The 24,513-nt window shown below is 47.1% G+C and overlaps 1 protein-coding gene across 1 annotated transcript in view; it reads right to left on the bottom strand.

Annotated features, from left to right (window-relative positions):
• The window catches only part of MSI2 (musashi RNA binding protein 2), a 186,957-nt gene that overhangs the window by 118,019 nt on the left and 44,425 nt on the right, over positions 1–24,513 (bottom strand). The window contains exon 3 of the mRNA XM_031059770.1: positions 1,192–1,284. Within this exon, the coding sequence (XP_030915630.1) occupies positions 1,192–1,284 (93 nt within the window). The remainder of the gene's footprint in view (positions 1–1,191; positions 1,285–24,513) is intronic.

Genomic DNA, 24,513 nt, shown 5'->3' with positions numbered 1-24,513 from the left:
GGTTAGTGGAGTTCTGCAATTAGAAGTAACTACAGAAGAAACATCCAAAAGCTCATGTAATCCTTTAATAAAAGGCTCAGCAGGCTGTAAACATCCTGCCGGAATCGAAGATTATTATTGAAAATAAAATGACTGGTTTGCAAAACAACTATCAATCCAGCACAGGAACCATTTATAAACTCGCCTCCTCAGCCCTCAACGAAATCCTGCCTGGCTCAGGCTTTCCAGGGCAGATAAAGGAAACATACAGTAACTGCAAGGAATGGGAGCTGCTTTGCTCTGGGATACCCTGCTGTGTCCTCACGCAATCCTGCATCCAAAGCACCAACTGCTGCACTCCAAAGGACAGAACTGAGCTGCTGGGCTGGAATCCCTGGAGCTGGAACCCATGGAGCCCTGTGGCAGTGGGGCTGGCAGAAGGTGGTGCCACAAATTGCTCTCAGAGCAGGCAGCTCGTCACCCGTGGCACTCCTGAACAATTGTCCAGAGCCTGTGGGGACCCAGGGAGCCCCATGCAAGTTAGTGCCACCAAGCACCAGCCACAGCCTGGACAGTGGGGATGCAGCTGTTACACCACAGCAAAGACTATTCTGGCAAGGTTCAGATCTCCTTCTCTGCACACACTTGTTTGTTCTGGGGTTTTGGTCAGGGGTTCTTTTGCTGTGGGGTTTTTTTGTTGTTTTTTCTTTTTTTATTTTTCAATGTTGCCAGCATTCTACATATACTTGCAGAAGGATTTTCTAGTAAGAAATTAAGTGGATATTCTAGTGACTTCCACATTGCTCTTGCTTTTCACATGGTTCCTCCAGGCATTTTCACAAATTAATGAGTTCTCCAATACGTCTCTCTGCCCTTTTTGCCACTGGAATCGGGGCTAACAGAAGGCTGATTTTATGGAGAAGACAACTGTGTAATCATTCAGCTAAGGGTCAGATTCTTCCTGAACAGACACAGATTCACCTCCCAGTGACGCTTTTTTCTTCAGTGGAAGTAAACAGTGTTGGCAATGTTGTACACACACAAGCAACAAACAGAAAAGGAATCCCAGAGGCTTCAAGAAATGACACGGAAAGGCAAAGACTCGGCCCTCCTTTGAGCTCAGTCCTCAATGCACTTTTGTTTTTCAAAACACACTTCAAAAAGAAAGGGAAGAAAGAACAACTATGTAGTGCTCACTTGGGCAGAACTTACCTTGCCAAACTGTTCAAAGTATTGCTTCACGTCTTCCACTACTGTATTAGCCGATAATCCACCTACAAATATTTTCTTTGTTCTTGTGACCATCTGTAAGAAATTACAAGACAAGCATATGGTTTAACCAGATTATTTCAAACAATATGCGGAAAAAAGAAATATTCTCCAGATCCCATCCCTAACCCCGATAATGAGAATACTTCTTTACAAAAGCAATTTCAATTCAATTTGATTAGATACTTCTTTCTCTGTCTTGTTTTGTTTTTATTTGAGAGATGGCTGAGTAAAGGCTCTCAATAACAACTCTAGCCCCCGGATATTTTTTTTTAATAAATGATTTTTATTGTGCTTCTCGATGCAAATAAAAGTGAAAAAGGAGTCCAAGCATTGCATCTTCATAGCTACTGTCTCAAAGCAGAGGTGCCTTTGCCCCTCCTTTTCCTACAGACAGGCTCCTTGGCAGGGAGAGGCAATTACATCAAATCCAAGTGATGTGTTATTAAGTTTCCACGGGTCAGTTTAAAAGGAACTTGCACAGTTACTTTTAAAGTAATCAAACCATGAGAGACAGCCAGAGCTGCCGACGCAGCATCCTCCAGCCACCGCAGCCTGTGCCCATGGAATCACCACTCCTGGGGCAGATCAGCCCCTCCAGGAACTGTCTGTGCCCCAGCCCATGGAATCACCATCCCTGGGGCAGCTCAGCCCCTCCAGGAACTGTCTGTGCCCCAGCCCATGGAATCACCATCCCCGGGGCAGCTCAGCCCCTCCAGGAACTGTCTGTGCCCCAGCCCATGGAATCACCATGCCCGGGGCAGCTCAGCCCCTCCAGGAACTGTCTGTGCCCCCAGCCCCAGCCGAGCGGGCTCTGAGCTCAGCCCAGACCTGCTCCCCACCGAGGTCACCCTGTCACACACACACAGGCAAAGCCCCCGCGGGGCTGGGGCACGGACACAAAGCTCAGAGCAGCCCCAAACCCTCCCAGCACAGAACAAATTAATCATCGCTCCTGTCCCACAGCCTGCACATCAACCAGGGCAGATACTCCCCTCAGTCAGCTCCAATCACACCTTACACAGCCTCACTTTTTCTGTTTGGGTTTTTTTTTTTTTTAAGTTAGAAAGAAAAAGAGAGGAGGAAAAAAAATGTGTAAAAATTCAATTATTTTTTTCCTGGCTGCAATCTAGGGCTCCAAAATTGAAGCCCAAGCATATATTTTCCTGTAGAAAATTGTCATTTACAAATAAAGAATTGGCTAAAGCCGACTTGTAACTAAAGGATTTTGCAGGGCTGTCAAGAGCCCTCTGCCTGCCAGCATCTGATTTAAGATCAGGCCAAGCTTCTGTTGTCATACAAAAGAGGGAGGAAAGCAATTATTCTAAAGCAGTATTTGAAATTATCATCATTTTTATATTTGACCAAGAAAGAAAGAAAAAGAGAGCTACTGCTTTTAGAAGCAAGATTGAAGGTTATAGGAAAAAAAAAAAAAGACCACTTTGTTTCAATAGCTTCAGTCAAAGAAAATATTGGTAATGACAAGCAAATTCACAACATTTTAATGCCTAGAGATGCATTGCAAGTGGGGAAATGGTTTCAGAAATCAGCTCTTTGGTACCAAAGCGAAGCACAAAATTAAGTCTGCTTTTACAATCCACATTTCCCTGAAGAGACTCTTCAACTGCTTTGTTCCCACCTTCCCCCCAGCACCAGAACAGAGAACGCACACCCTGACGTGCCTCCACAGCAGGGTCTGCTGCCTCCCTTCCACCTGCGGCACGAGGCAGCACGGCCTCACCTGGCCACGCAGATGGGACAGGGCAAGGACTCCCCGGGGGAAATGCAGAGCAGGTGGCTCTGGGAGCAGAGCAGGGCACTGGACACAGCCTGCACACCTGGGCACACCCTGCCACTCTGAATTCCTCCAGTGAAAGTCACTGAGGATCGCTGCCTTCTCCTGTCAGTAAATTCACAATCTGCTTTCTGGAGGTTGCTCACAACAGGGACACCCCAAAGCAATGGTGGCACAGGAGCCCTGGTGGGTTTGGACCCTCTGCCAGCAGCCCCACCTGCCCTCTCCTGGCTGCAACAGTGGCTTTGGGTAATGGAAGCAATTTGTGTGAATCAACCACAAGCCCATGTTTTATTAAGGACTCCGAGAGGTCTGGGTCACTCTGAAACCACAATACTTGCAGCTCCCTGTCTTTGGATTTCCTTTGCAGTGTAATATATCCACCCCTGGCTGCTGCAGGCTCTGCAAACCGTGGCTACCAGTGGGTTTGGAGGGTCTGTGTACTGAAGGTGTCTCTCTCTCGCTGCAGAAGGACTCGAGGAGAGGCAGATCTGAGCTGGTGTGAGCCCCTTTAATTGTGAGCATCCCAGAACTGCTCTGTTTGTGTTCGGTGCTGGTGCTGAGTTAATCAAAACACATGTGACTCCTCCTGCCAGGAGGCATTCAAGGTTACATTCTCTTTACTGGCTTGGCTTTTGAAAAATATAATCGCCTTTGTGCTCTGAAACTGAGCAAACACTTCGGGAGGTGTAGGAGCAGGAAGGAAACCCTCCCTGCTTTAGCCAGGCAAGTCTGCTCAGTTCATGCCATTTGGTGCAAGGTTGGGGCTGTAATTAGATCAGTTTGGGGTGTATCAGGTAAATCTCTAAACAACAGGCTGAAGATACAGCCTCTGGGAACAAAAGTCTGGTCCCACTCAAACATGTCGATACAAACGTGAGCTAAACCCAGCCTAGCCAATGAAATGAAGAAATGAGGTTTTGCAGAGCTGGGGGCTCCAGCCCCAAACCCCTGAGCATCCCTCACACTCACACAGTAACACTGCTCATCATCTGCTGTGGTTCCTCCTTCCCCACCAAAACTCTCTTATTATCCTGACTAGTAAAAATGAAAAAAGAAGATTTTAGGCTCATGGAATATTTTGCAGGATTCCCAGAATTTCAAAATCTCAAGCAATAAGTATCCACCATTCCTTCTAGATGAGTCAAGGCCTGTCTACATTCAACAAAGAAGTTACATATTTAACTTCAGGGTAATGGCTTTCGGTATCATTTCCCAACCATTCCTTACACAGCCTTTCAGCTGTGCCCTGCCTCCAGTCTTAGTGCAGAGCTCCTGGCTCAGGATGGTGAGGGTGGAAAGGATGAGTGCTGACACCCAGCTGGCACAGACAGGAGCCCCAGTGTGCCACTGGCAGGCCGTGCTGGGAAGTAAAATCCATGTAAAATCCCAAGGCAGGAGACAGAGACACACACCCAGCACGTGGGGCTCGAGGAACACCCTGGGAACCTGGGCTGAACCCAGCTCTGGCACACTCCAGCATGGAATTCATCACTTTGAGGCTTTGCATCCTCAACTTCTCAGTTGTAGTGGAAGTGGACTAGAGTACTAATAGTGAATCTGCATCACAAATTGCTGAAATTAGCATTAATTTCAGATTAAGCTAATTATGCATATGTAACTCTTTTCCAGAGCACTCTCCTCTCTCTCCTACAACAGCGTGGGCAGGGGTGCACGTGTATCCCAGCCTGCTCACCTCATCTGCAGTTTGGCATTCCATCATTTCTAGTGTATCCACCTTCTAAATAGGTTTATAATTGGAAAAACCAGCTTTGGTATCTGTGCTGAACTGCATTTTATACCCCATTGTGCTGTACATTCAAACTACAGCATTACTTCTAATTAAAACCAACAATAATTCATGTAACAGGGGAAGTGATCTTGTTAACAGAACTGCCAGGCTTCTTTGGCAGAGCACACACCATAAGAATTCTCCAGGTTTTTTTTAGTTTTTTGCCTCTGGGATCCCCCTAGGAAGTTCCAAAAAGCTATTAAAAACTCAACTGAAATGTGATGCAAAGACAGGAGGAAAAAGGCAGCGTTTAGTGGAAGCTGCCAAGCTGTGTATGCTCACAGGGAACAGCCAGAACCATCCTGCTCCAGGTGCTCTGCACAGAGATTGGGGTGCTGAGCTGGGCACTGGAGCAGGGGACAGCAATCCCTCCAAGGCAGCTGGCTTTGGGTGCCACGTACAGCACACTCAGGGATTCAAAATAGGATTTCTGCAAGACTTAAACGGAGCAAATACCTTGTGCCTGACCCCTGTGTAAGCTCCTGTCATCCTGTGAGAACTGCTCAGGCTATGGAAGGGACGAGGGAATGAAAGAGCCCTTCAATCCAAGCACATTCCCAGGGGGTAAATCAGCTCCCCTGATTTCTGGGAAAATACACATGGGTTGTATTCTCCTAACCCATTCAGAAACCAAACCTGGTCCCTGCTCTGTTCCTGGATTTTGGCTGCCTTGGGTTCTGCTGCTCCTGCTGGGAGGGTTTTGGTGCATTTCCCTCCCTGGTGGCTGCAGCATCAGCAGGAGGCAGAACACACAAACTGACTTTTCCAAGACAGACTGAACTGGCAGCAACTGCCAAAACCATCCTTGGAGTTTCATGAGCAAACCTGGCCAGGGGCCAAGCAAAGCCCTTCCTGGTCCATCTTCCCAACTGCTGCTGGGTTAAACTCCCAGGGATAACTCCCAGCCCCTCACTCCCCCACTCACAGGTACAGCCAGGTGATGGCAGCCTGCCGTGGGCCACAGTTCCCAAAAAAAGGGTTTGCTGTCCAGGTTTGGTGTCCCATACACCCCCAGCTCTCCAGGCACAGAACACCTTTACCTGCACCACCACACACAGCTCCCTGCATGGGAGATCCAAGCCTGAAAATTGGCCCCAGCTGTGAGAGCTCAGCAGGTCTTTCGAGCAAAATCTGCCTGCAAGCTTCGTATCAAAAGATACAGTAAAATTCACCAGGGCCAGGGCTCCCCCCTCCAGAGGCCAGGAATAGCTCCTGGCCCCACAGCCTCGCTATAACCAGTTATATCACATCCCCGAGGGCTGCTCCCACCTCCTGTGCTCCAGTTAACTCTTTTACAGGTTACAGAAGCACAGGCAAGAGCAGGGAGCAGAGCAAACCTATTTAAATCCCCCTGGTTGCTTCAGCTCCTCCTGCATGGCATGGTAGGAAGGTAACTTTAAATATTCACTGAGTGCAGACAACTTATCCAACCTGCCCTGCCTGATTACTGTTCAGCAGCGCTTAAAAACTGCATTAATAACCTTAAATGAAGATAATTATTTTTAAATTAATACATCTCAGGGCCACAAATGGAGAGCACTGCCCAACATGACTGGGAGGGGGAATTTCTGCAATGCCCAAGTAATGAGGGACAAAGGCCCCAGTGGGAAGCAATTAAGCCTCTCGTCCTCAATCTACAGGCTACTGGCAAAACTTCACCTTGTGCAGGCTGAGAGGGAGAGAGAAGAGGGAAGGGAAGGAAGGGGGAGATGGCATTCTGCCCAGGGACCTCCTTTGGAAGCCCTGCCAGCAGTACTCAGTGGGAGCACAGATTAACTGACCATTCCCACTGCATCAGTTCCTCACCTATGTTACACCACCTTCCCAAAGGAATGTCCTGTGCCATGGCCAAAATACAACCAGAACACCTTTGGCTGCCACAGTTTAATGTCCTGGTGGAGGACAATGTTTCCAAGGGCATGTTCAAGGTCGATCTGCAGCACAGCTCTGAAGGTGGAGCAGGATGGACAGAGGTGGGGAACCAACTGCTCACCTTCCCAAAACACAGCCCAAGCCCTGATTTTTCACCCAGATCAGTGGAAGGAGAAGGCCCCTGGCTGTCCCTGCTCTCCCAGCCCAGGAGGGTGTGCAGGCAGCAGTGAGAGGCACTCTCCTGTGCAGAGGAGCAGGAAGCTGGGCCAGGACAGACGTGCTGACACCCCCAGCCTGCCCCAGCGTCAGTGACAAAAGGCTCCTGGGAAGCTCCGGCCAAGCCCTGTAACTCAGCGTTCAACAGAACCCAACAACACAGCCTGAGCTGCAGAGGAAAAGGATTCTGCCAGAGTTTGTAAATTCTTCCAGCTCCAAACACTGAGGCCAGTCCAAAGAAATGTATTGCCTCTACAGTGCAGAGAGCATGACATAATTTAAATGCTTCTAAGTTAGTATCAACTAATTTTTCATGATAACCCTCTAAAATCAGTGATGGGAGCCCTCTGTTAAGATTCTAGATAATCTGCTAAAACAAGAAAAATTCACAGGAAGGAATAAGAAATGTGTGAAGCAATTTACCTCCTTCCCAACACACTCCAGATGATTTCTCTGAAAAGAACAAATGGAAACTTTAACCCTTAGCCTTGATTAATTTCATCTACATACTCTAGCTGCACATGGCAATCAGTTACTGATGAGCAGGTTCGACTTCATCTGCTGAGTCAAGCCCATGGAGCTGCAAGGCTCTGCACAGGGCTGAGCTTTCCCTCTGATGCGAGACCACTAAAATCTTGCAAAATGCCCAGATTTGCCTGTTACCGCTGCTGAAATACTTTCCCAGCTTTATGAAATGCTGTGTTTGCTTTTATCCTTTCCCCCTCGCACACAAATGGGCTGGTGAATTTCAGGAACTGCAGCACTCCCAGCTCCAGCTCACCAAGGGGAGATGCTCCCCTTGCCAGGGAGGGAGCCCACCAGCCTTTATTAAACCAACATCCTTGTCACTCCAAAGCAGATCAAATAACCCTTGACTGGGAATAAAAGGGCCCTTGAGGAGCTGCACCACAAACCAAGAGGGGAAGCAAGGCAAGAGAAAACATCCATACTTTTTCCAAAGGAAGGCAGCATCTCCCAGCTCCGAGAGCTTGTCTCCCTGTGTGATGTTTACTCACTCAGTGACCACAGGGCAAGTCATTTCAGCCTGCACAGCACTGACTATCAAAGAGGCTTGGGAGAAGCTCAGCTGGAGACTGCAGGGCTCAGCATCTAAGCACACATTTGAACTCACAGCATTTGGGGAAGCCTCATTAGGTTGAGTGCGTTGCACAATCGAGTGCTATGTGCCTTGATTTCCACAAAAAGAACAGAAATATATCCCCACAGCTCAATGGAGCCTGTGAGGTTTCACTCATTAAATGCCTAACCTGCTGCAAGTCTGATTTGAAGATGCTGGAATAGCACAAGACATTGTTACTGACATTATTGTTATTAAAGGAAGAATAAAAAAATATTGTTCCTAGCTAGGATGGCCATATCAAACTACCAAGCAAGAGATAAATCAGCCAAGGTCTCCAAAAAAAGACATTATTCTCCTTTACTCCAACATCTTAATGTGCATGACTTTTTTTTGTACTAGAAATATATTTCTATAAATCCTCCTCTACAGAAAGCTTTGCTTTCAGAAGGGGAAAAGTAGCAGATAAAATACTGCCCATCAAAATGAACTCAAGTCTCTAGCAACATAACTAAATGTGTAATGTTACAGATGTTTTATGGCCACAATGTCGGATCCATTTAGATCATTTTTACAAACCCAGCAAGAAATCTCTCCCCAGCGCTGGAAACCACGCCACAGGTCTGGGAGCAATTGTTTATTCAAACAGAGATGCCACCAGGGAGCAACAGCATCTCCCCACCAGAGCTTGGAGGGCTCATTTCTCAGCCACGTGCCACCAGGACTGAGAGCCAGACAGGGATGGCAGGCTGGAAGAGGAGCTGGTCACCACACAGGGGCCCTTCTGCTGCTCCCTAAAGCTGACACATCCCTGCTTCCTGCCCCTGGATGTCCTGCTGAGAATGAGGAGGGCAGGCACACTGTGAAACCAGCAGCAAAGGTGCTGCCCGCGGTGCCACCACACCAGCAGCGAGGACAGCAGGCACAGCAGGGACAGTGGCACAGCAGGGACAGTGGCACAGCAGGGACAGTGGCACAGCTGCCTCCTGGCCAAGAGCAGCCCAGGGTCCCCCTCCAGCACACACCTGGGTACACAAACAGAACCACTCCTGTGTCACGCCAGGCACTGCCAGCAGCCCGTGCTGAAGCCACACTCTGTCTGCAGTTCTGCTCCCCAAGCCCATCAGCCAGTCATACCCAACATCAAAAGATTTATTGCCCACAGTGATAACTGCCCCACGCTGCTTTGTTAACTGGGACTGGCTTTGCCCTCAGAAGGGTAGGAGCCCAATAAATCAGTTATCTCCAGGAAGAATTTATTTAAAGCTGTTAACACTGTAACCCCGAGCACTTGGCAGGAGGTTCAGTGAGGAGGGATGTGGTTGTGCCTGGCGTTTGGGGCAGGACACACTCAGCAGCCAGGGGAAGGAAACCAGCTCTGAGCAGCACCTTGATGGGTCCAGGTTTGCCTGCCCACCTCAGCAGGCACCTCTCATGCTCCTGTCCCACAGGGAGCTGTGCCAGGACATCCAGCACCACTGTCACCACAGGCCTGGGCTCCCCACAGCAGCTCAGGGACTTCCCCAGACAGGAGGGAACTAAGCCCATGCCAGCCTGAGGGACACCTTGGGAGCCCAGCCTGAGCAGAGACAGCCAAGCTCTGTGCTACCAACCAAGCTGTGGACACCAACAGCAGATCCTCAGGACGCCCCAGCACAGCTCCCTGTCCAAGGCAGCAGCTCAGAGCTGTGCAGGTGCTGGACTGGCTCACAGAGCAACACCAGCTATGATGGAGGGACTCTCTTACCTGATCTATAATACCAACAGGTCTCTAATAATAATGATGTTACTGAGAATAAACACTTGGCTGGATGTACACTCCTTCCCCATCTTCCCCAGCACAAGAACCCTGCCAGTATCAAAGCCTATCACAGCTCAATACACTCACAGACTTTCAAGTACCTAGATCATTACAACACTGCCAAAAATGTCACATAAAAAGGCCAAGTCACTGAGATGACTGGATTTCCAGGTCTGGCAGGACATGAAAAGCTGGGACAACTTCCCATGAACAGGCACTTGTGCAGAGTGACTCCAGCCAAGAGTGAGCACTGTTAACATCTGCCTGCTGCAGGGCTGAGCTCCTGAGGCTGTGCTGGGAGCAGCGCTGCAGGAGCAGCAGCAGCACCTCTGCCAGCAGGGCTCTGCCACAGCCAGGGGTGCTGGGCACTGCAGGAACAGTGCCAGCCCAGCCTGACCCCATAGCTGTACCCACAGCACAGCTCCTGCCAGAGCCAGGGGTGCTGGGCACTGCAGGAACCCACCCAGCCTGACCTACACTCAGCTGCCCACCTGGAGATTTTGTTCCTCCTGAGAGCTGCAGGACCTGTACCTACAGTGGGAATTTTAATGTAAGTGCAGGAGCCCTGTGCCGTGACTTGGACAGACAGACACAGGACTAAAACATTTGTAAGGACCCGTGAACCACCTCTGAGCCACACACACAGTGCTGTACATTAAAACAGCTCACAGAGGTTAACAATCAAACCTTTCATCCCACCTCTTCAGCCTCGCACCTCCAACGTGCTGCACAGCGTGTAAGTGAGCTGTGCAGACTGAATTACACAGAGGAAATGTTTGCCTTTTCCATGGAGACTGACTCACCAAAACAAGGTCTCCACAAGCTGTACCTGCAGCCACACCATGACAGCTGCAAGCCAGGCCCATGTCCCCAGGAGCTGCAGAGACCTTCCCTGCCGCTCCCTGACAGGGATCTGCCACCCACCAGAGCCTGCCCCTCCTGAGCCCCAAGCTCTGCCCCAAACCTGCTGCCAGCTCTGGGGAGGCTCTGATGGGTCCTGTGCAGATTGGAAAATGTGAGGTTCTCCACACAGCTGCAGCTCAGCAATCCTTCATCCACTGTTAAATCACAGACCACATGCGGAGAGTTAAAGACTTCTACAGGACTCCAGGGACTAATCGAGGAATGATTTCGGCTTCTAACTGTGCTCTAACCAGGCACTTAGGATGCAGAGCACAAGTTTGTGATACTATTGTGCACTGTATCAAAATGACTTTTTGATACATTTTTGCAAATAACTAATAAGGAAAAGAGAAAAAAACACATCACCCTGGTATTTAACATAATTCTTCCCCTCTGTCCCCTATCCTTATTTTCACATTCGTGACAAACAGCCTCTATCTTCAATTAGGCCTGTTTTATGCATGCATAAAGCCCCCAAAATATGAAAGAGCTTTTATGCAACACCAGATTATCTAATGTGCACATATTTTGCAAAAGAGCACTTTTTAAATACCTAGTCACAGAGAAGGGGAAAAAAACCCCATTCCATTCAGGAGGAGAGAAAGGGAGAAGAGGGAAAAAAAAACCACATAAAAGCTGCAAAAAAAGAAAGTGAATGCATTTGTATATTAAGCAATCAAGTGCTGTCACACACTGAAAACACAAAGCACTGAAGTTTAAGTGGGCACACACCAAGGGCCTTACCATGGGACACACTTTTCAGCAGCACAGAAAGCACTCCCTTATCAACCCAGCACAGTATGAAGCAGGATCTCTGCCTATTAAAAAAAAAAATCCAGAGAAATAACTTCTCTTGACAGCCTGACAGCTGACATTCTTAACTGAAAAAACCGAGTGCCAAGAATTATCAGGCCTGGCTTTTCTCTCCCTGATAGATGACAGAGCAAAAAACAACAACGGCCACACACATCTCATAAATCACAACTTTTATTGAATGCCTCGCCACATAATAGCAACAGTCAAACTGAATAAAGAGGCTTTTCAGTGCGTGTCTGTAAAATACTGGGGGAGCACCGAGATCACTCCCAGCACCAAGAGCCTCTCCCAGGTCGAGCAGGTATTAATACCAGTGTCACTGTATTCCTTACAGAGCCACCTGGGGAGTTCAGAGGGATTTTCTCTTTCATTGCTTCGTTAAGAGGCACAGAAGAACGCAGAGCAGAAAACCAGAAATTCTGTGCAGGGACAGAGGCAGAAGGAAAGGCCAAAAGCTCTGCACAGGTGAGCAAAGGAGTCCAGGTGCCAGCAGCAGGGTCTGAACTGGGACAGGAGTCTGGCCTTTGGGAAAAGTCACCTGCAGGCACACAACCAGCTGTGCCTGGGGTTTTCCCTCTGAAGCAGCAGTAATCTGCCTGCAGGTTCTTGGGAGCTGAGCCCACAGGTGAGTCCTGAGCACACAGGTGAGCCCTGAGCACGTGGGCACAGCAGGTCAGGAGAAAGCAAAGGCGGGAGCCCCACCAAGGGAAATTCCTGTGATGTCCCACCACCACAGTGACACCAGCGGAGTCTGATCAGCCTGGATATAAAGCACTAATGCTCCTTTGTTCACTTTTCAGCACTCACTGACTGGCTCCATTAAGATATTAATAGTAAAAATAACAGAAATTATAATAATGATATCATCTACTTTTATCTGAAATAGTGAAATATCAATAGTACCTTTCCTCTAAATAGTTTAGAGGCACTTCACTTTTTGATTTCAAGACAGTCCTAAAAGTGCATTTAAATCTCCCCTGTTATAGGAAAATTTCTAATACAATCTTTCCAGCACATAAACTAAAGAAAGCAGAGGGGCATTTTTATATTAAATCAATTACCAGAACTTCCCTTCTCTTCACCCAAGCTAATTAAAATTTCATGTGCTTCATACCAGTAACTGTGTAGAGGATCACAGCTGGTGTTTTCAAAGTCAAATAAAATAAAAATACAAGGGGATCTTGGTCTGCAACCCTACTGCTGCAAGACAAAAATAGATACTCTACTCTTAGTGAAATCCAAGTCAGTGCAAATTTGATACTTAACTCCTTTGAAACTTTAAACTTGAGCATAATTTCAGAGTGCCTCAGCCCACTAGACCGGAGCCTACAATTTTCAGCAGAATAAGGAGTCTCTGAGGAGACCTGGCCAGGTCTGGGCGAGTCACCTGAGCTCCAGGGCTTTCGAGTTTTGTTTCTTTCTCAGATCAGCACCAAAGTGGCCATAACACACAGGAGGAGCCCCAAGTGTTTGCTCGGCAGAGTCTGGCAGCAGGCTCTGCTCAGGAGTCAGCCCAGGGCACAGCTTCAGCTGGCCCCGGGTACCCCCAGGGGTGCCCCTGCAAGGCTCTGGCACCTGGGCACAACCCAGGGGCCTGGACTGCAGCACCAGGACAGCAACCAGGCTCACAGAGCAGGGACGGGGTTACTGTGACAAGGGCAGGTGGCTGTGACAGCGATTTTGGGGTTCTCCTGCCCCCCTTGCACCTGGTGTGTGACTCTGCAGCCTCCCTGGAGAGCCCTCAGCTGGGATGCTGAACAAGATCCCTGCGCTTCAAACCAGAGCCCCTGACCTCACATTTTACTGAGTGCAACCCCCTTCCTGCATCTGTTTCCAATATTGTCTTTTTTGGGAAAACAGACTGAGCATATGTTCCCGAGGCTGCTGCCCACACGGTGGGTGGGTGTTACAATCAACTTCTGTGCACCAGGCTCCCGGCGTGTCTGACTACCACAGCAAGGCTTGGCCTGCTCCTCCTGCCGAGCTCAGCATCAAAAGAATGAAGCCACTAGCAAAGTTAATGAAACACACCCAAGCTTAGGCTGAGCCCAAGTTCAGAGTGAGCTCATTCTCCCTCCATGAGCCCCAAAGTCAGGAACAGGCACAGTGACACTGCCAGGGCAGCGCTGCCACCAGCACCCTGCAAAGTTAATGAAACACACCCAAGCTTAGGCTGAGCCCAAGTTCAGAGTGAGCTCATTCTCCCTCCATGAGCCCCAAAGTCAGGAACAGGCACAGTGACACTGCCAGGGCAGCGCTGCCACCAGCACCCTGCAGCCAGCCCTCCCTGCTCCCACTGAAGCCACCCCTGGAGTCACAAAGAGCCCTGCTGAGAAGGGCTGCTGCTGCTTTGGGAGGGGGTGGGGACTTTGTTTCCAATATCCATCTGCTCCTGCTGCTGCTCTGAATGTAAAATCACACTTGTGAATCTGTGACATCCTGCCTGGTTGCTGTGGCAATGGCTATGCCGTCACCAAAGGCCAGTCCCTTCCTTTGGGAAGGAGCAGCAGCAAAGATAATCTGTTCACTTAAGTGCTGCTCTCCAGCAACCAACCACCCAACAAGCCCAGATAAGGGCAGAAGAATTAAGAGGGAAAATGCCAACCAGAGCAGATTTGCCTCTAGACCAAATGTTGTCTAAGTTTCTCAGGAAGGCATTAGCATTTCTTTGATTTCCAGTGTTTTTTCTTTGTTCCATTAAAAACTACAAATCCACCATTAATGAAAATTCAGAAATGTCTGTGTTCACTGAGCGTGCAGCCATAAACACCAGTGTGGATTGTATTATTTCTAATCTGCTTCATGGGAAGAAGACAGAGATTTGTCTGAAGTGCTGCATCATTCTTCCCATACAAGGGCCCCATTACCAGACTACACTTATTTGCAAGTCAAATGACAATGCCACTATTTGAATACATTTCCAAGCCCAAAAACCCAAGCCAGTGCTCTGGCTCTCCAGAGCTAACTCGATCTGACAGCCATAGCATTGATGCCTGCCAGTGCTGATTGACTGGTGGGATATATTTAGGCACAGGAGGGGAAAGGGGGAAGGGAGCGGGCGAGTTCCTGAATCCAAGTATACTGTTAGTAACCAAAAATAACAAGCACTGATTCAGCTCCATCGCTCAGAACGGCCTCAGCTCCATCACAGGGAATCCAGCTAATGGAGAATTTACTACCACATGGGCAATGCCAAAAAACACACACAAAAAACTCACAAGAGCAATTAGGGCATCTGTGCCCTGGGTTTACAACAAATACAATGAAACTATCATTTCCCTTTGCATCCATCTTCTAAAATTGCTTAAATAAAGAAGAAAAGACTGAATTGGAAGGCAAACAATTTTCCTCCTTTTTCAGCAAGGGACAAACACTTATTGTGCACACAGGTGTGTGTGTATCTCCATACTCCACACAGCTATTATGTGCTCTCCTGCCCTTTCAACTCCCATCCTTGTTCAAAACACTACGCTGGGAGGGAAAGTGCCACTAGCTATGGGGAAAAGACCCTCTCCAGCGTTAGAGGACAACATGCCAAGTGTATTTGAAGAGCTGGATTCAATCTTTCCTGCCCCTTCTCTGAAGTGCTATGCTGAACGCTGGGAAGTGAACAGTATTTACACATGGAAATCAAAAACACACAGAGACAAAATATCCCTGATATATCTGGAGTTCAGAAGGAGGGAAAATAAAGCCTGTTTGTTTTACTAAACTCTCCAGGCATCCAGGATGTCACCTGGAGCTGCTCTTGGGCTGCTGCAGGAGCTGGCAGATACACTCTGGGTCCCCTCACACCAACACCAGGGTGAGGGGGAACAGAAAAGCAGCACAGAACCCCTTCCAAAAGGATGTGCAATGTGACCCCAGCTATGAGATGTGAGCTCCACTTCAGGGCACAGAGCTCTGAAGGGTTTGCATTTGCTGCTGCTGATGCCCAAAAATCCACAGACAGCTTCAAGGGGCAGACAGGCAAAGGGAAAGGCTTGTAAAAGCTGGGAGAGATTATGTGACTGCCTGCCCCAGCAGCTACAGGAGGTCTAAATACCTGAGATTCCAGGTAAGCACCTTACCAGCAACACCCCACATCCTCCCTGGAATGAAAGTCAGACAGGGAAAATAGAAGGCAAACGCCTTCTCCTTTAACACAAAGCATGCATTTCTCAAGCCAAAAAACCCAGCCCAGCTTGTTATGTTTTCAGAACAGCGATGCAGCCTTAAAATTTTAAGGTTTTGTTTAAGAAAAGAGAACCTTTAAGTGTAAGCGGAATCAGGCACCAGAACCTTAATTTATCAATTAGACGCCATCTGTGGATTGTGTTCCTTGGAATAATTGTTAGATTTGACAATGCACTGCTGCTTTACAAAGTTTCTGCCAGCCTTGCTACCATTTAATTAAATTTCTGCACTTAACTTTGATTGCACTGAAAGCACTGCTGGTTTCTGCCGATCGAGTCCCTTAGCCACCTGCTGTGTTAGAACTAACCATGTTTCCACAGTTGTATCAAAAATTATGGGTTTTATTTTTAGTCTTTGTCTTTTCTCAGTCTTCACCAAAAGGAAAAATAATAGTAATAAAAACCCCAATGATTCTGGCGTGCTGAAGCCGTAATACCCAACGTGGAAAGCAGCAGCAACTTTCATGTCTCCCAACAAAAGCCAGACGCTTCCCTTTTTGTCTTCCAGCACAGAACAAGTGTCAGGGCATGATGGCTTAATGCTCCACGTTTTGCTTAAACAAAATGAGCTTCCTGTACCTCCTCATTATATTTGTATACATCTCTTGTATTTATATGGAGGGATAAAGGCAAACACACCAGTCATTTACATACATAAATATTGCACACGCAAATAACAAGCAAGCTGTCATTCTCGCTTTAGCCCACAGCACAGTTGGGGAAATAGAACTTCAATAATGTCAAATTAGCAGAGTGAAGAGCCCTAAAAGCCTACAAATATCATCAAGCATCCAAGCTGCTGCTGTGAGTAACCTCGGTGTGAAGAGGAGCCAGGCTGCCAGATCCCGCACCCAGGGCCAGAGCTCCCAGGAGATCCTGGTGTGCCCACCCCAAATGTTCAAATGTTCTCCTCCTTCCCAGCCCGTGCTCCAGCCCAGGGACACACACCTGACTCCTGCCTCTGGGGGTTCAGGGCTCCAGGCAGCCCTGCCCTGGCACAGCAGGGTCAGGCACTCCTCAGTACTAAAACAGCATTTGCATCTATTTGCCTGGTGAAGGTTCACAAAAATAAATTTAAAATTGTAGGAAACCTGTGCTATGTATGCCCACTATCTCAGCTATGCTGTGTCAGCCTCTCTCTCTCTTCCCCTTCTAATTTCTTTTCTGTTGTATGGGACAGATAAAAGCTGCAAGGATTGAGGCAGGTGGAAACGGGTTCTCCTCCCACCCTTGCGACTGTGAAATAGTGAAAAGAGGTTCCTCAACCCAGATTAAATAGCTTGTGCTAAATCAATGTGTGTGAGGTATTTTTAAATCCTTCACTCTAAGTGGTGTCAAAGTACAAAAATGTATTTTACCCACTAGAGCTTAAAAAAAAAACCAAAAAAAATTTAATGGAAAAGAAACTCAAAGGCAGTAAGAACAGGACAGTGTTTATGCAGGGGCTACAATTTTGGGCAATCTGATGGCATGCCAAGAGAGGTCAGAGAAATGAACAGGAGCCTGCCTCTGGGCTCTGCTTAGGCCAAGGAGACCCAGTCATTTAGATATTCAAATTATTTTCATAATTCTTCATAGAAGGTTATGAAATATTTATTAGCAACCTGTGGGGCTGAACTAGCACTGCTCCAAGGAAAATACAGATTTAGGCAATTTCCTAAAGCGGGCATTCTACAGCCAGCGAGCCTGGAGCAACTCTTCCATGCCAATATAAGGCATGAATAGGTTTTATGATGCATTTTATAGAAAATTACGACTGCATAATTAAGCGTCAGCATCAAGCCTCCAGTTGGCTACCCCTGCTGAGGAAACGCAGCTGATGCAGCGCCAGGAGGTGCCCGTGCTGCCCCTCCAGCCCCGGGCTCACAGGGATGGAGGATGCTGGGCCTGCCCCAGGCTGGACAGAGCTTTGCTCCACACAAAGCTGTGTTTTGTCCTCTGCAGGGCTGGGCCCCACCTGGACCCTCACACAAACCTGTTCTCTCAAGAGGAGGACGTATCAAAGGCTTTTATCAGTCGCAGCCATGACAGGAGCTGTCCTGGGGAAAACCTTGTTTCCAGGACCACAATCTGAATTAACTCGTCACTTTTAATAATGTGGTGTGCCCAGAGTCAGCATGGGACTGAGGTACTCCTGTACACAGATCAACTCAGCGCTCACTCTGGGCACTGAGCTCTGCCCTTGGTCAAGACTCACCAGGGCCAGACTTGGAATCTGGACCTGGGCTGGAGCCGAGCTCTCCCCTCTGGACCTGACACCTTCCTGCTCTGCCCTCCCAGGGACCTCCATCACCTCACTGCTGCCCAGACCTGCCACCAGAGCCCTGCTTTACACTAAAACATGCTGTAACAGGCTTTAAAACCCTCAAATATCACAAGTCTGATTCCAGTCAGGCAAATTCCTCCTGCTGTGTTCACACTGTGCCCCTGGGCAGTTGGCTCCCTCTGTCTGAGTGCCAGATCTTCCAGAGGTATTAGGGGTCAATTACATTACAAGGAGGTATAGGAGAAGAAAAGACACTTCTTGGTCTGCAGTTCTGCCCTAAATTAACTTTTAATATGGAACAGAATGTCACATTTGCTTCTCCCCATAATCTAAAAATTTCTCCTTATGCAGCAGCAATAAGGAGAGCTTTTAAAAATTAAAAAGACCTGAAAACCACACAAGGGTGTATTTCATGGCTATAAAAAAGCATTTAAAATGTAGAGTTAAAAAGGTGTTTCAAGTGTCTTCATCAAAGGAGGTTGAAAATGGAAGGAAAATAGGATTTTAAAAATGCCCATTTTCTTTAAAATCAGCTTCGTGAGTCAGAGCACACAAAACCTTTTTGCTGCTCTGAGGATCCTGAACGTAAATCCAGCCAGCACTGCAGCCAGTTTGTTTGTTGAGAGTAACAGTGCAATTATCAGTGACACGTACAGCCTTTTCTACCATTTTTGTGTGAATTTCTGCTATATTCTGTGGCAATTGCCAGCTCTCCCCGACACCCCAGGAGCTCTGGAAAGGAACCCCCAAATTCAAAGCTGATCAGGGAACACTTTTTCAGGGGAGGCTTTATTCATCTCCCCTCCCAAAATCCTTCTCCCTCCCATCTCGATTTTGTTAAAAACCACAGAAGATGACTGAGCATGATCTGGTACCTGGGAACTTGCACCTCTTCACCAAACCAGACCTGTGGGATCTGACCCCGTGCAGCAGTGCTGCAGATGCAGTGTTTGCTGAAGGCTGAAGCATCAATGACACATGCTGCTACCCAGCAGAGCCCTGCAGTGCTTCTTCCCGTCCTTTATTACTCCCTGTTAGTCAACCACCAAGTTTGTTTCCCAAGTTTTTGCAACAACTCAAGTCCCACCCTTCAGCTCCCTGATTTTTGATCACGCCCTCCAAGCATCTCAGACCTTTACCACCAAACCTCAAATCAAGATTCCAGCTGTAAATCAAGCAGAACAAGCTCTGATTTACCTCTCACCTTAAACCAACAGGATATTACAACAAAAAAATATCCTGGTCTGGTTGCCAGAAGGAAGCAAAGCATCCATGTTACAATTAGCATATGCAAATCAGCATATGCTACCGCCCAGCCCTTCCCTCCCTCAAACTGAGCAAAGTACAACTGAGCAGTGCTGAAATGCAAATTACCCAGCAGAGAGTTTGGGGACGTGCAGGAAACATAAGGACTTGGTGTCTGGATGCATTCCAACGAGAGTAGCTGCAAACTAAAACAACACTCGAGAATATGTGAGGAAGCTTTTATTAAAAAAAGAATCTGCTCTCTTTAGTTAATAGTGGGAATGATGCAATTACTAGAGAGCCAGGATACCCTCAGGCCCCAGATTCTATTCTAACTACAGAGAAGGCAGGAAGCAGAGCTGTTCCTGGAGCAGCTGGTGGCCCAAGGGCAGGGGACACTGGCCCAGGCTGAAGGGGAGCTGCACACAGAGCTGGGCTCAGAGCACAGAGCCAGCACCAGACAGCAGCCACAGCCCCCAAACACACTGTGCCCACCCAGGGACACCAGGGCTCACCTCTGCTGCCACTCCAAGTGTGCCCAGCACCAGCTCACCCATCACACACACACCCAGCTATGGGCACAACAGGCTCCATCCACAGCCCACAGCTCCCAAATGTGCCCAGCACCAGCTCACCCATCACACACACACCCAGCTATGGGCACAACAGGCTCTATCCACAGCCCACAGCTCCCAAATGTGCCCAGCACCAGCTCACCCATCACACACACACCCAGCTATGGGCACAACAGGCTCTATCCACAGCCCACAGCTCCCAAATGTGCCCAGCACCAGCTCACCCATCACACACACACCCAGCTATGGGCACAACAGGCTCTATCCACAGCCCACAGCTCCCAAATGTGCCCAGCACCAGCTCACCCATCACACACACACCCAGCTATGGGCACAACAGGCTCTATCCACAGCCCACAGCTCCCAAATGTGCTCTCTGCTTTTGGAAGAATTCAGGTAAGATTTGGAGCAGGAGGGCTGTCCAAGGAAATGGTGAATCCAGGATACCTCATGCATTAAATGTAATAGTAACCATAATTTCTGACCTACAGTGAAATGAATTTGCAAATGACTAGTAATACACAAAATGGAAAGAGAGGGCCTCGCTGGCTGCTAATCCTCACTAAATAATTACATTTACATATAAATGTAAACACACATACAAACCTACATCAATAAATAGCTGTTAACAATACAACTGTAAAGCTCTGTAATTTCTTTTAAGAAATTAAGTCCAATTCCATGTTGAAGGAAAAGATTGAATGCTGTAGGATATGTAATACAAACAGTGCAGAGAGTATCACTCAGTCAGGATTAACACATACTTTTTCTTCCCTCTATAAATCATTTGTGTATTGAGACATGCAGCTAAATCAGCTAAAGTACAGATCTAATTAAAGAACCTGGAAACTGATTACTGCACTATGGAACACATCAAGGGGTTTTTCTTCCTTTTTTTTTTCTTTGTTTTGAAGAAAGATCTGGTCTGAAATCTTATCAGTCCCACACACGCCAGAATTAGTCCCTGCCTTTGTGTCAGATGGAAACTGTATCGAGAAAGCATCAGGCAGAACTCATGGTTGAGATGAACAGAATGCAGCTGTCTTCATCTGCCAGATTATATTCTGTGCTTTCCACTATCAGCAGACAAACTGCAGGTGTAGAGCTCCTCAGGGCCAGACACTAAGAACTAACACACAAATACAAGTGCTTAAACTGAAAGAAGTTCCTGCCTCACCAAGGACTCAAGTGAAAGGCTCTGGAATGCCTTTACTTCATGAGTATTAACTCCTGAATAATAAACCTATTTGCCACAGCACCAAGTTGTTCTGAAGGACTGGAAATAAACATTAAAGCAAGGCTTCTCTCACACCTTCCCCTGGAACCAGCCCTGGTGACAGATGACGTTCAGCAGCAGAGATCAATGGGATCCTCAGCCCTGCCAGATAAAACCCCTCCTTCACCTACCTCTGCTCCTACCTACAGCACTGGGGCAAAGAACCCATTTGCTCCCAATCAAGGAGAGAAATGAATGGGTTTAGGGCCCCTCATTCCTCAGATGCCTCTGATTCATCTGTCCTGACTGGCTTCACACAAAAGCTGCTGCTGCTGATGGCCATTAGGTCAGACACACTTTAACACCAGCTATTGCTATTTTAAAACATGTTGATGCTGCTCTGAAACAGCATTTTACTCTTACACCCTAATCATTGTTATGGCTTCTGACAGGTTTTAAATACAATAGTATTAACTGCAATTAATTCATTTGGAATTAATGCGAATATTGCAGGCACTTCAGCAGATCTCTGCTGCAATTCACCACTCATTATTGCACCATTATTTTTTAAGTGTTATCCATAAAGCAGGCTGCCAGGGCATTTGCATTTAGGTGACAGAAGTAGGAACAGAGAGGAACAATAAATTAGCACAAAAATTAAGCAGAAGGAGCGGGAGAATTACATTGTCTGACGTTTTAATATTCCTCATGACTCTGGTTCCCAGTCGGGCAGAGGGCTGTGCACCCTTCCCTCCCCACATGCCCTGAGCCCAAAGCAATGGCTGTGCAGCCTCATCCTTGCACTTTTTACTTTTTTACATGCTCACACTCCTGCCCCAGTGCCCTGCATCCCCCACACCACCCTCCAGCTGGCTGCAAGATCAGTCCCAGGCAGACAGAAAATAGACAGGTTTTTTCCAACAGAGCCATTAAAAACAGCCAGTGTGTCCGGAAGGTAGGGCAGAAATAAAGCATTATTAGACCATTAAACGGGGTGCCCAGCAGCACTCCTCCCTGGGCAGGAAAAACCTCTTTGGTGCAGTTAACAGCTGGTTTTAGAGCATTAATGACCTCAGGTGAAAACAAACTGGTCATTAAAACCACGCTTTAAGGGGATTAGCTATCACCAGAACATACAAGTTACTTAAACTGAAGTAGTTCCATATGGTTAATTTATAATTTCCAAGGTATTAATCAGCGAAATTCTGATGGTTCCTAGATAAAGTGTGCAAGGGGGAGATTCACCCTCAGAGCAATCTGAACTGGAAGCAGTGCTGGCAGAACAGTTTCATTTCTCAATTTGCTGGCTAAACTAAAAACAAAACAGAACCAAAAAACCAGAAGGACGAATTTGCCTATGATTAAACAAACATGTTTTCATTTTGGCAAAACTTAAAAGGAAAGGAAAAAAAAAAGAAAAATTTCATTTTGAGTCAGTCCACATCTTGTTTCAACTCTGAGCGGAAATACACTGCAGGTTTTTCAGTTTATTTAACCCCTTTTAAACCTTTTCCCTCTCAGGGCCACTTTTAAACGTGCAGAGTGCAGGAAGGGGAAAAATGGAAGTTTTTTGAAGATCTCAATGCACAGGTGGGAGGGAGCAGAGGTGGGTGCTCAGCAGCATCCAGCATATTGGAGTGTGGGTCAGGAAATCTGTCCTAAGAGCTCAGCCCCAGCCCTGGGCTCACTGGGACACCGTGGCCAGCAGGTTTTACACTGTTTAGTGTCACTGCTGATATCCAAAGATAAGAGATCTGAGACATTCAGATACCCAGGCAATCTAAAGGGCACTGAAGCTGCAGCACAACAAACACACAGATGTTAGAGCAGGACAAACTCCACGCTGATTCACACACCCTGGTGAGCAGCCAAACAAAACCACCGAGGAAGGGCAGGCACGTGCCCACCCACCACGAGAAGGGAGAAAAGACACCCCTGGAAAGTAAAGAAAACAAGCTGTAGCTCATTGAGAGACTGAATCCATTTAAATTACAAATACACTGCTAAATACAAACTCCGCAGAACCTAAAGTCGTTTTTAAAACTGTTCTTTTTATCACTGAAACCTTGGGGGAAATTTTAGAAGCTCATTTCATCCTCGTAACACAATGACTCCTCCACAGTGCAATACTTTATTAAGATGATTGTATAGGGCTCTGCAGAGAACCAACAACAGGCTCGAGACTTCAATTTGTTCCACAGAACAACAGCATTAGCAAATAAAACACCCTGAAGTTCTCTTTGGCTGAATCTTTACTGTGAAATGTATCTCTCAGTCTAGGAAATGCACTTTCCTCTTCTGAATTCCATGGTACCTCCAACCCACCCAAAACCCTGCACAGGGGACACCACCCCCAAGGCTGGTCCAAAGCAAGGCTCCCTCCTGCGACTCAAGAGATACAAAAAATGTTTCCAAGTTCACAAGTTTTCACACTAAAGCAATTCAATTTCAGGATCCAAAGGAAGGATCCATGGAGGCAACAATCGATGTCCTCCCCACCAGGGATGGGGCTGAAGATGAGCACAAACACTGACCAAAGCCTCCTGCATAATCCCAGACCTGTCCTCTCTCTGTCTCTCAAGAACAACATTTGTTTTAATCTTTTTGTCAAAACAAAAATGAAACAAAAAGCCAACCAAACAAGCAACAACAACAAAACCGTTCCAAGAATGCAGAAGGGCAGAAATCCAAACCTAGTTTAGCTCAAAACTCTACTTTACTAAAGGCTGAACTACGCACTTATTTGGGAAAAGAGGACTAAGCTCTTTCCAAGGTCATTTCAAGGTTTTCATACCAGCGAGAGAATTATTTACATGTGACAGTGCATCCTGTGTATTCAGTTGGGAAGGCAAATATGGGTTTAATAAATAAAATTTATAAAAACCAAAGCAGAGGACAAAACCCCGCCTCAATGCACCCATTTCTGCAGCGAAATGGGAGTACAGGACGTCCCTGTCCCAAGAAGGTGTTGTGCCAACATCCCTTAGAGCAACATCAAATATAATTTTCAAACCAATTAGCTCAAAAAGCATCAACACCAAAGCAATGCCTTCCACATTCTAATTACTAGGCCATCCTATTCAATTCTTAATGAGAGGAGAGACAAAGGCAGTATATGTATTAGGGTCTACTTCAAGAATTCTTTTTCTTTTAGCAAACAGATCCTCTTTTGTTCTGGTTAAACACCAATTACTCCGTTCTCTCTAACATGCAAATCAGCTGAAAATAGGGCATGATGTATCTCGATCCTGCACCAATACAAGTTTGAATGAAGGGGGAAAATAAAGCAACCCTCTAGGGGCTTTCAATTCCAAGTACTTTGTACTCTGATAAAGCTCTTTTCAAAGAGCTTTTTGTATTATCTACCGCGGTTCCCATAAGCAGTGATTTTGCCATTATGCCAAAAGAAATAGCACATTTAAGGTGTACAATATAAGCAAGGAAAGGAAAAGTAGCCAACAAAGCTGTTTACATGTAGCTTTGAGTTGTTACGTCCCCACTGCAAACAGCAAAAC

Source organism: Geospiza fortis, unplaced genomic scaffold, assembly GCF_000277835.1.
Source record: "Geospiza fortis unplaced genomic scaffold, GeoFor_1.0 scaffold538, whole genome shotgun sequence".
Lineage (NCBI taxonomy): Eukaryota > Metazoa > Chordata > Aves > Passeriformes > Thraupidae > Geospiza > Geospiza fortis.
This window is presented reverse-complemented; position numbering and strand designations above follow the sequence as displayed.